Source organism: Notamacropus eugenii, chromosome 4 (assembly GCF_028372415.1).
Source record: "Notamacropus eugenii isolate mMacEug1 chromosome 4, mMacEug1.pri_v2, whole genome shotgun sequence".
NCBI lineage: Eukaryota > Metazoa > Chordata > Mammalia > Diprotodontia > Macropodidae > Notamacropus > Notamacropus eugenii.
The window spans coordinates 216,071,338-216,083,856 of record NC_092875.1 but is presented as its reverse complement, the minus strand read 5'-3'; the positions used below and the strand labels follow the sequence as shown (position 1 = coordinate 216,083,856).

Here is a 12,519-nt window from a genome sequence, read left to right as displayed (position 1 = left end):
TACCCAAATACTGAGAAAAGTCTCAAGAGTTATAAATATAGGAATATTTCCATATAGGAATGTAAACAGTTCAGCTTTAGAAAGTCTTTTATAATTTTTCTTTCCTGTTTACCTTTTCATTCTTCTCTTGATTATTGTGTTTGAAAGTCAAATTTTCTATACAGTTCTGGTCTTTTCATCATGAATGCTTAAAAGTCCTATATATCATTGAATGACCATTTATTCCCTTGAAGTATTATACTCAGATTTTCTGGGTAGGTGATTCTTGGTTTTAACCTCAGTTCCTTTGACTTCTGGAATATCCTATTACAAGCCCTTCAGTCCCGTAATGTTGAAACTGCCAGATCCTGTGTTATCCTGATTGTATTTCCAAAATACTCAAATTGTTTCTTTCTAGCTGCTTGTAGCATTTTGTCCTTGTCCCTAGAACTCTGAAATTTGGCCACAATATTCCTAGGAGTTTCTCTGTTCGGGTCTCTTTCAGGAGATGATTGGTGGATTCTTTCAATATTTATTTTGCCCTCTGATTCTAGAATATCAGGGCAGTTTTCCTTGATATTTTCATGGAAGATAATGTCCAGGCTCTTTTTTGATCATGGCTTTCAGGTAGTCCCATAATTTTTAAATTGTCTCTCCTGGATCTATTTTCCAGGTCAGTTGTATTTCCAATGAGTTGTTTCACATTATCTTCTACTTTTTCAAACTTTTAGTTTTGTTTCCTAACTGCTTGGTTTATCTCATAGTCATTAATTCCCCTTTCCTCAGTTCTCTCTTTCAGAGAACTATTTTGTTCAGTGATCTTTTGAACCTTTTCCTCCATTTGGCTAATTCTGCTTTTTAATGCCTTCTTCTCCTCATTGGCTTTTTGGACCTCTTTTTCCATTGAGTTAGCCTCTTTTTAAAGGTGTTATTTTCCTCAGCATTTTTTTTTTGGTTCTCCTTTAGCAAGCTGCTAACTTGCTTTTCGAGGTCTTCTATTGCCTGAGGTCAGTTTAAGTTCACTTTGGAGGCCCTTGATGCAAGGGTCTTAACTTCCTGTGACAGTAAGCCTTGTTCTTCCTCATGTGAAAGGATGGGAGGAGACACCTGTTCACCAAGAAAGTAACCTTCTATGGTCTTTTTTCCCCCTTTTTTGGGCATTTTCCCAGACAGTTCCTTGACTTCTGAATCCTTTGTCAAGAGATTAGACTCAGCTGCTTGGTTCCCCTGGGCTTTGGGTGGGGACTGGGCTGTCACTCAGGGCTGGGGCTTAGATCAGCTGCTCCCTACCTCCAGAGGCTTTAAGCTGAGCTGCCTGAACAATGGATCCAAGTTGCTTCCCGGCCTCTGTAGCTGCCTACAGTCTACTGCCATGGACTCTGTCATTGCCTGAGGTTATTGCTAAGAAACCCCATTCCTTCTTCCCTAGCTGGGAAAGCCCTCCCCCGCTAACCTTTGGAGCTTTCTTTGTAGCTTGTGGGTGGAGGTATCTGGGACCTTCCCTGCTAGGAACTCTGCCCAGAGTTCTGTTTGGGTCCTGTTCCTCCCAGTGCCAGTGGCCAGGACTGTGCTCTGCTTTGCTTAGGGTCCTGTGAGATAGACCTTTCCTGTCAGCCTTCCAGGTTACCTTTGGATGGAAACCTCTTTCACTCTGTTGTTCTGTGGCTTCTGCTGTTGTAGACTTTTTTGAGAGTCATTTTTACAGGTATTTTGTGGGCTGTGGGGGAAGCACTAGAGTATATGCATCTTTTTACTCTGCCATCTTGGCTCCTCCCCCCAATTTCTCTTTCTTATAACCCCTTGTTGAATGTAATTTTTATTTAATTATGATCTGAAAAGAATCTGTTCACTATTTCTTCTTTTCTGTATTTGGTTTTAAGGTTTTTATGTCCTAATATATGCTCACTTTTTGTGTAGGTGCCATATACTGCTGAAGAAAGGTATATTCCCATTCAATTTTCTCTGCAGGTCTATCATATCTAACTTTTCCAGAATTTTTTTCACCTCTTTAACTTCTTTCTTGTTTACTTTTTTAGTTAGATTTATCTAGTTCTGAAAGGGGCAAGTTGAGATCTTCCACTAGCATAGTTTTATTATATATGTCCTCCTGTTACTCATTCAACTTCTTCAAAAATTTAGATGCTATACCATTTGGTCTATATATATTTAGTATTGATATGACATCATTGTCTATGGTACCATTCAGCAAGATATAGTTTCCTTATCTCTTTTAATTATATCTATTTTTGCTTTTGCTTTGTTTGAGATCATGATTGCTATCCCTGCTTTCTTTACTTCATCTGACATATAATAGATTCTTCTCCAGTCCCTTACCTTTATCTTGTGTGTATCTCTCTGCTTCAGATGTGTTTCTTTTCTTTTCTTTTTCCATTTTTTTTTAGCAGGAACATCTTTTATTTATTTATTTGTTTGTTTTTTAATTTAAATTTATTTATTTACATTTTCAACATTCATTTCCACAAAATTTTGGGTTCCAAATTTTCTCCCCATTTCTCCCCTCCCCCCACCCCACAACGCCAAGCATTCTAATTACCCCTATCACTGATCTGTCATCCCTTCTAACATCTCTCCCTTCCCTTATCCCCATCTTCTCTTTTGTCTTGAAGGGCAAGATAAATTTCTATACCCCATTACCTGTATTTCTTATTTCCTAGTTGCAAGAACAATACTCAACAGTTGTTCCTAGAACTTTGAGTTCTGGCTTCTCTTCTTCCCTCCCTCCCTACCCATTCCCTTAGGGAAGGCAAGCAATTCAATATAGGCCATATCTGTGTAGTTTTGCAAATGACTTCCATAATAGTCGTGTTGTGTAAGACTAACTATATTTCCCTCCATCCTGTCCTGCCCCCATTTCTTCTATTCTCTTTTTTGATCCTATCCCTCCCCAAGAGTGCTCCCTCCTCCCACTGCCTTCCCTTCTGTTATCTCCCCCACCCTGCCTATCCCCTTCTCCCCACTATCCTATATTGTAAGATAGGTTTTCATACCAAAATGAGTGTGCATTTTATTCCTTCCTTTAGTCGAATTGATGAGAGGAAGCTTCATGTTTTTCTCTCACCTCCCCTCTTTTTCCCTCCACTGAAAAGTCTTTTACTTGCCTCTTTTATGAGAGATAATTTGCCCCGTTCCATTTCTCCCTTTCTCCTCCCAATATATTTCTCTCTCACTGCTTAATTTCATTATTTTAAGATATGATACCATCCCATTCAATTCACCCTCTTCTCTGTCTCTCTGTCTCTGTCTCTCTCTCTGTGTATGTGTGTAATCCCACCAACTACCCAGTTACTGAAAAAAGTTTCAAGAGTTACAAATATTGTCTTTCCCTGTAGGAATGTAAATAGTTCAACTTTAGTAAGTCCCTTATGACTTCTCTTTGCTGTTTATCTTTTCATGCTTCTCTTGATTCTTTTGTTTGAGAGTCAAATTTTCTTTTCAGCTCTGGTCTTTTCATCAAGAATGCTTGAAAGTCCTCCATCTCACTGAATGTTCATTTCCCCCCTGAAGTATTATACTCAGTTTTGCTGGGTAGGTGATTCTTGGTTTTAGTCCTAGTTCCTTTGACTTCTGGAATATTATATTCCACGCCCTTCGATCCCTTAATGTAGAAGCTGCTAGATCTTGTGTTATCCTGATTGTATTTCCACAATACTTGAATTGTTTCTTTCTAGCTGCTTGCAATATTTTCTCCTTAATCATGGAACTCTGGAATTTGGCCATAATGTTCCTAGGAGTTTCTCTTTTTGGATCTCTTTCAGGCAGTGTTCTGTGGATTCCCTGAATATTTATTATTTTGCCCTCTGGTTCTAGAATCTCAGGGCAGTTTTCCTTGATAATTTCATGAAAGATGATGTCTAGGCTCTTTTTTTGATCAAGGCTTTCAGGTAGTCCCATAATTTTTAAATTGTCTCTCCTGGATCTATTCTCCAGGTCAGTTGTTTTTCCAATGATATATTTCACATAATCTTCCATTTTTTCATTCTTTTGGTTTTGTTTTGTAATTTCTTGGTTTCTCACAAAGTCATTAGCCTCCATCTGTTCTATTCTAATTTTGAAAGAACTATTTTCTTCAGTGAGCTTTTGAACCTCCTTTTCCATTTGGCTAATTCTGCTTTTTAAAGCATTCTTCTCCTCATTGGCTTTTTGAACCTCTTTTGCTAATTGAATTAGCCTATTTTTCAAGGTGTTATTTTCTTCAGCATTTTTTTGGGTCTCCTTTAGGAAGGTGTTGACCTGCTTTTCATGCTTTTCTTGCATCTCTCTCATTTCTCTTCCCAGTTTTTCCTCCACCTCTCTTACTTGATTTTCAAAATCCTTTTTGAGCTCTTCCATGGCCTGAGCCCATTGAATATTTATTTTGGATATTTGGGACACAGAAGCCTTGACTTGTATGTCTTTCCCAGATTGTAAGCATTGTTCTTCCTCAACTGAAAGGATAGGAGAAGATATCTGTTCACCAAGAAAGTAACCTTCTATAGCCGTATTTTTTTCCCCTTTTTTGGGCATTTTTCCCAACCAGTTACTTGACTTTTTGGTCCTTTGTTAAGAGAAGGGTATACTCTGGGAATCTGTAAGATCTCAGTTCCTCCAAGGTGACCCAATCAAGCATGTACTGGTCTAAATACAGAGAGGGATTTTTGTGCCCAGAATCTTAGCAGTTACCTCTCCACGGCCACCTGGCCTCCAGTTCCTCCAAGTCAGCACTGGGGACTGATTTTCAGATAAGCTGGATGGGCAGGGCTGCCATTCAGTGTGAGACAAAGACCAACTCTCTTAGGGCCTTCACACAGGGCCAAGGCAAGACTCAGCTCTTTGATGCCCCCAGGGTTTTTTAAGCTCTAATAATGGTCAGGCTGCTGCACCTGCCAATGTGGCTGCCTGCCTACGTGGCCCCTGAGGCAGCTGCCTAAGGCCAGAAGGCCCTTCTCCCTTCCTGGCCAGCTGAATAAACCCCACCACTGACCTTTGGCACTTGTGGGTTGAAGGATCTGCAAACCTGCTGCTTCTGGGACTGGGGATTCCACTCAAATGTGTTTCTTATAAACAACATATTGTAGGATTCTGGTTTTTAACCCGTTTTGCTATCCACTTTTGTTTTATGAGTGAGTTTATCCCATTCACATTGATAGTTATGATAACCAATTGTGTATTTCCCTCCATCCTATTTTTACCTTTTTTATCCCCCTATATCTTATCCCTCACCCTTTCCCCCTTCACAAGTGTTTTATTTCTGATCACCTCCTTCCCCAATTTACCACCCCTTTTATCATTACCCCCTTTCCCTTCTGTTATCTCTGTCCCTCTTTACTTCCCTGTAGGGTAAGAAAGATTTCTATATCCAACTGAGTGTGTATGTTTTCCCTTTTGAGCCAATGTTGATGAGAATAAGGTTTAAGCTTTAGCTACCACTCTCCCATCTCCATCTTTCCCTCCATTATAATAGCTTTTTCATGCCTCTTTTATGTGGGATAATTTACCCTATTCAATCTCCCCATCCTTCTTATTCTATTGCAATTTTCTTTCTCATCCTCCCTTTTCTTTTGTTATCATCCCATCAAAGTCATCTTATATCCATACTCTCTGTCTATATGTATCCATTCAAATTGCTCTTATCATAATGGTTGTTAAAAGTTACAAATATTATCCCAACATATAAAAATGTAAACAGTTTAACCTTATTGAATTTCTTATGCTTTTTCTTTTTTGTTTCTTTTTACCTTTTTATGTTTTCCTTGAGTCTTTTATTTAGAGGTCAATTTTTTTTTTTTTAATTCAGCTCTGGTCTTTTTATTAGAAGTACTTGAAAATCCTCTATTTTGTTCAATAACAATTTTGTTTTTCTACTTGAAAGATTACGTTCAGTTTTGCTGGGTAGCCAATTCTTGGTTGTAATCCTAATTCCTTTGCCTCCTGAAAAATCATATCCGAGTCATCTGGTTCTTTAATGTAGAAGCTGCCAAATTTTGTGTGATCCAGACTATAGCTCCACAATATTTGAATTGTTTCTTTTTGTCTGCTTGAATTACTTTCTCTCCTTGATCTTTGATCTCTGAAATTTGGCTAGGATGGTCTTGGGAGTTTTCCTTTTGGAATCTCCTGCAGGTGATGACCATGGATTCTTTCAATTTCTATTTTGCCTATTGGTTCTACTATATCAGGGAAATTTTCTTTGATTATTTCTTGAAAGATGTTGTCTAGGCTTTTTTTAAACCATGGCTTTGAGATAGTCCAATAATTCTTATGTTATTTCTCCTGCATCTATTTTCTAGGTCAATTTTTTTTCCACTGAGAACTTTCACATTTTCTTCTATTTATTTTTAATTTTGTTTTATTATAGCGTTATGTGTCATAGTCATTAGTTTCCACTCATCCAATTCTAATTTTTAAGGAATTATTTTCTTCAGTGAGTGTTTCCACTTCCTTTTCCATTTGACCAATTCTATTTTTTAGGGAACTATTTTCCTTGGTAAATTTTTATATATATATATTTTCTCATGTTATTAACTCTTTTTCCATGATTCTCTTGCATTACTTTCTTTCTCTCCCAATTTTTCTTCTACTTTTCTAATTTTATTTTTAAGCTCTTCCAGGAATTATTTTTGGACCTGAGACCAAATTACATTTTTATTTGAGGCTGCATATGTAGCCGTTGTGAGACTATTTTCCTTTTCTAAATTTATGACTTGAGCCTTTCTAACACTGTAGTAAACTTTCTATAGTCAAGGTCTTTTCTTTTCTTTTTTTTTTTGCTTATTTTTTGCTGCCTTTTTTTGTGACATGGTATTTATATGAGAATTGAACCCTCGTTGTACACTGTCCCAAGTTTTTTATATTGTGGCTCTGGATTTTACTGCTGGCTTTTACTTGGCTTCAGGGTGTGGCTGCTTACTTACTCTGGAGAGTAGGCTTCTCTTCTGGTTTGTAGTGGAGGGTGGGACCTCCCAGTTGGCTACTTGTGGATGTCAGGTCTCACTGCTGGCCTACTTCAGGGAATGGGACTTTGCTCCTGAGTTGCTATGGAAACAAGGCTTTTCTTCTAGCAATTCCTGGAGGAGGAGTGGCTCTGGAGGAGAAAGTGAGGCTGCTGAGCTTGCACAGCCCTCCCTCCCTCAAATCAAAGTTAACTGTAAGTCATGTCATTTCCCTGATGTCATTTGAAGGGAAATTTGAGAGAGCTTCAGTGGGTTTCTTCCTCACTACACCATCTTGGTACTAGACGTCTTGCAATAGCATTTTAATTGGCCTCCCTGCCTTAACCTTTCCTACCTCAATCAATCAGTCCATTCAACTGCTTAGATGAGTTCATAAATCATAAGCATGCATGCATTTCCCTTTACCTTCCCCTTAGCCCCAATAAACTCCAGTGGCTCTTATTACCTCCAGGATCAAATATAAAATTCTTTGACACTTAAAGTTCTTCACAACTTAGTCCTTTCCTACCTTCCTAATGTTCTTATACTTTACTCCCTTCCATACAGCTTCACTGGATTCCTCACATGGAATACTTGCACAAGATCGCACAGCTAGTAAGTGTGTGAAACAGGATTTGAACTCAAGTCCTCTTAACTGCAGGACTAGAGCTCCATCCACTGAGTCACCTAGGTTCCCTGGGGTACTCTGCCCAAAGGAAGGTAAATGTTAATGGCTGAAGCCTACCTTGATATTGTGGGGTTTATTGGCTAGATTTATTTCTTAAAGACCCTGCCTGAAATCCAATTCACTCTAACTCTCATAGATTAGAAAACAATAGGTCCTTGCTCAAGCACCACTCAGTGGTTATTTTTAGGGTCCTGATGGCTCAGAGTGTACGTAAATAGTAATTGTTTCTCTTTTGACCAGAAACAACCCTGAGGTTCTCTCCCAGTTTGATTTTTTTTTTATTAAAGGGGCCATCCCTTTGCTCACTTCTTAAACTGCCCTAGTCACTGAGTGGGCATTGCCTTAGGCAAAATGACAACTCCAAAGACCTTAGCTTAAAGAGGCCACGGTCTCTCACTGCATCCAGGGCCATCTCCAGTTGTCCTGATCTATATCTTGCCAGTGGATAGACATGGTTCTGGAGGAGGAAGTAAGGCTGGTGACTTTGTACAGCCCTCCTTCATTGTAATCCAATTCACTTGCAAGTCATGGCATCATCTTTCTGATGTCATTGTCCTCTTTGAGAATGAAGGACAAACCCCATACAAGGCATGGGATACTACATCTCCAGCTCTGTAGCTCTGTAATGACTATTCTCCATGCCTGGAATTGTTCTCCCTCCTGCCATCTACCTCTTAGTTTCATGACTTCTTTCAAGATTCAGCCAGAATCTTATCTTCTGCAGGAGGCTTTTCTCCATCTCAGTTTTATTCCTCTTCCAGCTGCTACTGCTTTCCCTTTGAGATTACTTCTATCTCCTCTGTATGGATCTCCTAGGTACCTAGTTATTTTCATGTTGACTTCCTTATCACAATGTGAACTTCCTGAGAGTAGGGACTGCTTTTTCCTTTTCTTGCATCTCCAGTACTTAGCACAGTGCCTTGCACATACTAAGTGCTTAGTAAATGCTTGTTGATTGACTGACGATTAGGTGGTCCTTAAAGTTCCTTCCAACTGTAGCAATATATAATATTCTGTGCCATTAACAAGTACCTTATGTTCTTCATGCTATTTGTATTTTGTATTGCCAACAGTTGGGAGAGTATATATATATGGATAAGGGAGATTGATGAGTATGTATATTTCTTTAATGTGTGGAGTGATTTGGCTTGGGTAAAGGGAAAGAGAGAATATTCTGGATAATGATAATTTTTATTCAGTGAGAGTTAGAATATAAAAGAGCAGAGAACAAGGATAAAAGAAGTATGAACAAGAGAAAATAAATGTGGACAGGACACAGGTGTTCATGCTAGATAAAGGGAAGAAAGAAGACTGTATAGGAAGAAAAAGGAAGGAAATTTCAAAAGTGGCTGAGAAGACAGGGGCTGAGAAACTCAGAAGGAAAAACAATAGAAAAAGCAGTGAGGAAGGAAAAATAAAAAGAAAACTTCTGGGAAATTGGGTAAATCTGTCAAGTGAAGGGTAGCTGAAAGAAAGGACAGAAAGGTCACTAGAAAATAGAACCAGGAAAGCATAATCATAAAGAAAAAAAGCCACATGTAAAAATGAGCATTGCATGATAATTTAAATTTCATATTTAAATGTTGGCTAAATCCATTATATCTGTCTTTGAAGGCTCATAGAATCAGAGACCTAGAGCTGGAAGGACTAGCAGAGGTCATCTAGTTCAAACCCATTATTTTTTACCTTTGAGGAAACTAAGGCCCAGAAAAGTTAAGTGACCTGTCCAAGGTCACATATAAATATCAGGAAGAGTTTGAACCAAAGTCTTCCAACCCAAGAACTAGCAGGACACAGGAGAGTTAGAGAGTCTGCAGATCTTTCAAGCCCCTCAACCACCTGGAGACTCATTTGTGAGGAAAAGACTTTGTAAACTTTAAAGTGTTATATCCTAAGTTATTATTTTTGGAATAAGGGTGTCTTTCCTCATATGCAAAGTGAAAGATGTGAACAAGACGATCTCCAAAGTTCATTCCTTCTCTGAAATTCTAGAATAAGTATTGCATATAACACAAAAGTAGATACTTTTTGTCCATTGGACTATTTTTAAGATTACACCTAATATGTAAATTATTAAATTAGTATTTAAATCATTAAGCCATGACTTTCCTGGTTAGCTACTCTCCCTCTTACCACCATTTTCTTTGATAGTTTTTCATTAATTCTAGCAGTTTCTTGGCTTGTCCTTCTAATCCGTCTTGACTTCAGTCACATTTATGTCAGATAATCCAGTGATTTTTAGATTATCCGTAGGATAATCCAGATTGTCTAGTAGCTTCTGGAAAAAATAATTCTAGCAAGAAGCAACTCTGTTTCATCATGTAAATAACAATTGCAGATTCTGAAAATGATAATCTAGTCTATAAAAGTGATTAAACTATATTTAAGTGCCCTCTGCTGTGAGCAGTAAAATGTCATATTATGTGTCTGGTATATTAGCACATGGTATCTGGAAATGTCTTCTAATATCTATAATTATAATTTTGCAACATTCATTTATGACTATTTTTGTTGTTTATGTTTACGTTATTTTGGTCAATGTGGATATTAATTTTTCTGGTTTTGCTTACTTCACAATGCATCAATCTATAAAAATTTCCCCTTGCTTCTCTGTATTCATTATACTCATAATACAGTAATGTGTACCATTACCAGGATTTGTTTAACTATTTCCCGACTGATAGATATATACTTCATTTTCAGTTATTTCACATTACAAAATATGTTGCTATAAATATTTTAGCATTTCTTTTTGACTGGAGATTTCTGGAGACAAGTACTTTTAGTTTTTCCCCATGCGAAATGACAGTCAAAGAACATTCCTTGGATGACTAGAATATTCAAATCAGGACAGAATTAGAAAGGAAAGTAATAAAAAAAATTAATCTTGGTACTCTTTCCTGAATGAGTGCAAGTTCATTTTTCTTTCCATTTAGTATAGTATAAGAAACAAGCTCCTTCATGCCTCATGCCTACAAAGTAGAGAGAGTATCATAAAATTCCTGGTGAAATTAGATTACATTAAATATTGGGAAATTTTACTCATTTAGTGCCTGGATCTTTGCTTAGTTAATTAACAAATTTGATTGTTTATATTCTTTCTTTTCTCAACTCATATTAATATGCTTTCTGTGGCTGCCATTTGAAGACTGTGCCATTGCTGATTTCACTGCTATGACTGGGGCACCATCATCACTTCTGTTTTCCTTCTCCCTGCCTGCTTTTGAACCAGTGTGTCAGCCATATATCATGTAAGCACTTTCCCTTGTCCTATCAAGTCTCTGCCTTGAGCCCCAGGGCATCATGAGAAATGTAGTCTTCTTAAAAGCTTTTCATCTCTTGTAACATAAGAATATAAAAATTTTAAAAACTATAATAGCAATTCATTTGAACTACTTGACCCAAATAAACTTGACTACCAGCTGATTTTTTCCCATTTAGATATGTTTTTATGTTCTTTTATCTTTTAATTATCGTAGCCAATTGTTTTGAAAGGGGTGCAGCTTCTTTTTACTCAGTGAAGGCAAGTAGTAAGAAATTATTGTTCTCCATTAGGACGTCATTAAGTGTGCTGCTGCTTTAGGTAGTTGACATTCATTAATGTTGTGATTTATGGTATGTCCGTTATTTGCAAAAAAGGACGCTGTCCCACGTTCGGGTTTTGATTAGCCTGTGGAAAGAACAAAAGTGAAAATTCAGCAAACACATTACTGAAACGACTAATGGTATATGAATGCATAAAATGTACAAATGTATAAAGAATTACATGTATGTAGTGTTTTTAAGGTTTATAAAGTGCTTTCTCTAGAGCAACTCTAAATTACACCAAACAATTATCAAAAGCAAAACAGAACATTTTTCTTCTCAATCACTAGATTTTTAAAAAATGCCCCATTAAGTTCCAGCTCTTATCTGTCTATAGAAGAAATATGGCATTCTAGTGTTATTTTAAAGCTATGATCATTGTTTCTCCAATGGTTTTTTTGAGACAGGGATGAAAGGAAGGGAGCTAGGACTACTGAGAACTCATCCTTTCTCGCAAGGAAGTCTCATCTCTTGGACATTCTTCCTGACCCCCTGAATTGTGTGAGGAGAGCTTCCTTTTGGGACTAAGTACCATATAATGCTCTTTCTAATGCTTGTCAAATTTTGAACTTATTGTACCCTCAAAGAAATCATACTAGACTTAGGACTGGCCCTAAAGGTAAAGCTTCATCTTTTTAAGGATGTCTGGCCACAAAGGCTACTTGCAATACAGTGAGAAGAGATGAATAAAATTTCTGAATTTTCCTTTGAGCAAAATGAGAATCGTATACTCAGTAGAAACTGATGCATGTTTATTGTAAGGCACAATGCAAAAAGAATAATAAGAGTAGTGATATGAGGTATAGAAGTCTTATCCAAGGATGCATTTTAATGAGAACATGGTAGGTTTATATGAATAGGTTTGGGGACTGTATAACCATAAATAAATTCAAGTTAATTTCATCCTGAAATATCTAGAGTTCTGAAAACATGCTCATAGAAAGATGGGTTAGGGTTTATGATCACAGATAAATAACTTAGTCTGTGTTTTAATTTCTGTACATAGGAGCCTTACTTAGGTCAGTTCTCTATGATACTACACTCATTCTCCCTAAACCAGTCTTTCACAGGGATCCATATTTCTATCAATACCCTGGGCTAATGCCTTCTTCACACACTGGAATAATACAAAATAACTGCTCATACATTCTAACTGCTCCTACAGTACTTAAGTGAGTCAAGGGTTGAGCCCTTTAATTAAAAAAAAAATCAAACTGGAAGGGGAAGACTCCGAGAGTTGCTGATCAAAAAAGAAGTAGTTACTATTTACATTCGCTCTGAGCCAGGAGGGCCCCCCAAATAATCATTAAATGGTGTTTGGGCAGGGACCTATTGTCC

At 37.5% G+C, this 12,519-nt stretch overlaps 1 protein-coding gene and 1 long non-coding RNA gene across 3 annotated transcripts in view; one reads left to right on the top strand and one right to left on the bottom strand.

Moving 5' to 3' along the window:
- Positions 1-12,519, top strand: part of LOC140500979 (uncharacterized) — a 101,618-nt gene that overhangs the window by 59,730 nt on the left and 29,369 nt on the right. The gene's annotated exons all lie outside the window — the stretch shown is intronic.
- LOC140500977 (aquaporin-7-like) overlaps positions 10,428-12,519 on the bottom strand; it is a 49,411-nt gene continuing 47,319 nt past the window's right edge. Inside the window, exon 2 of one of the 2 annotated variants that reach the window (XR_011965998.1) lies at positions 10,428-11,266. Coding sequence is in view for 1 of the 2 variants with exons in the window: in XM_072604113.1 (XP_072460214.1) it covers positions 11,221-11,266 (46 nt within the window). In the remaining variant the exon portion in view is untranslated. The remainder of the gene's footprint in view (positions 11,267-12,519) is intronic. The other variant, XM_072604113.1, reaches the window with a different exon arrangement.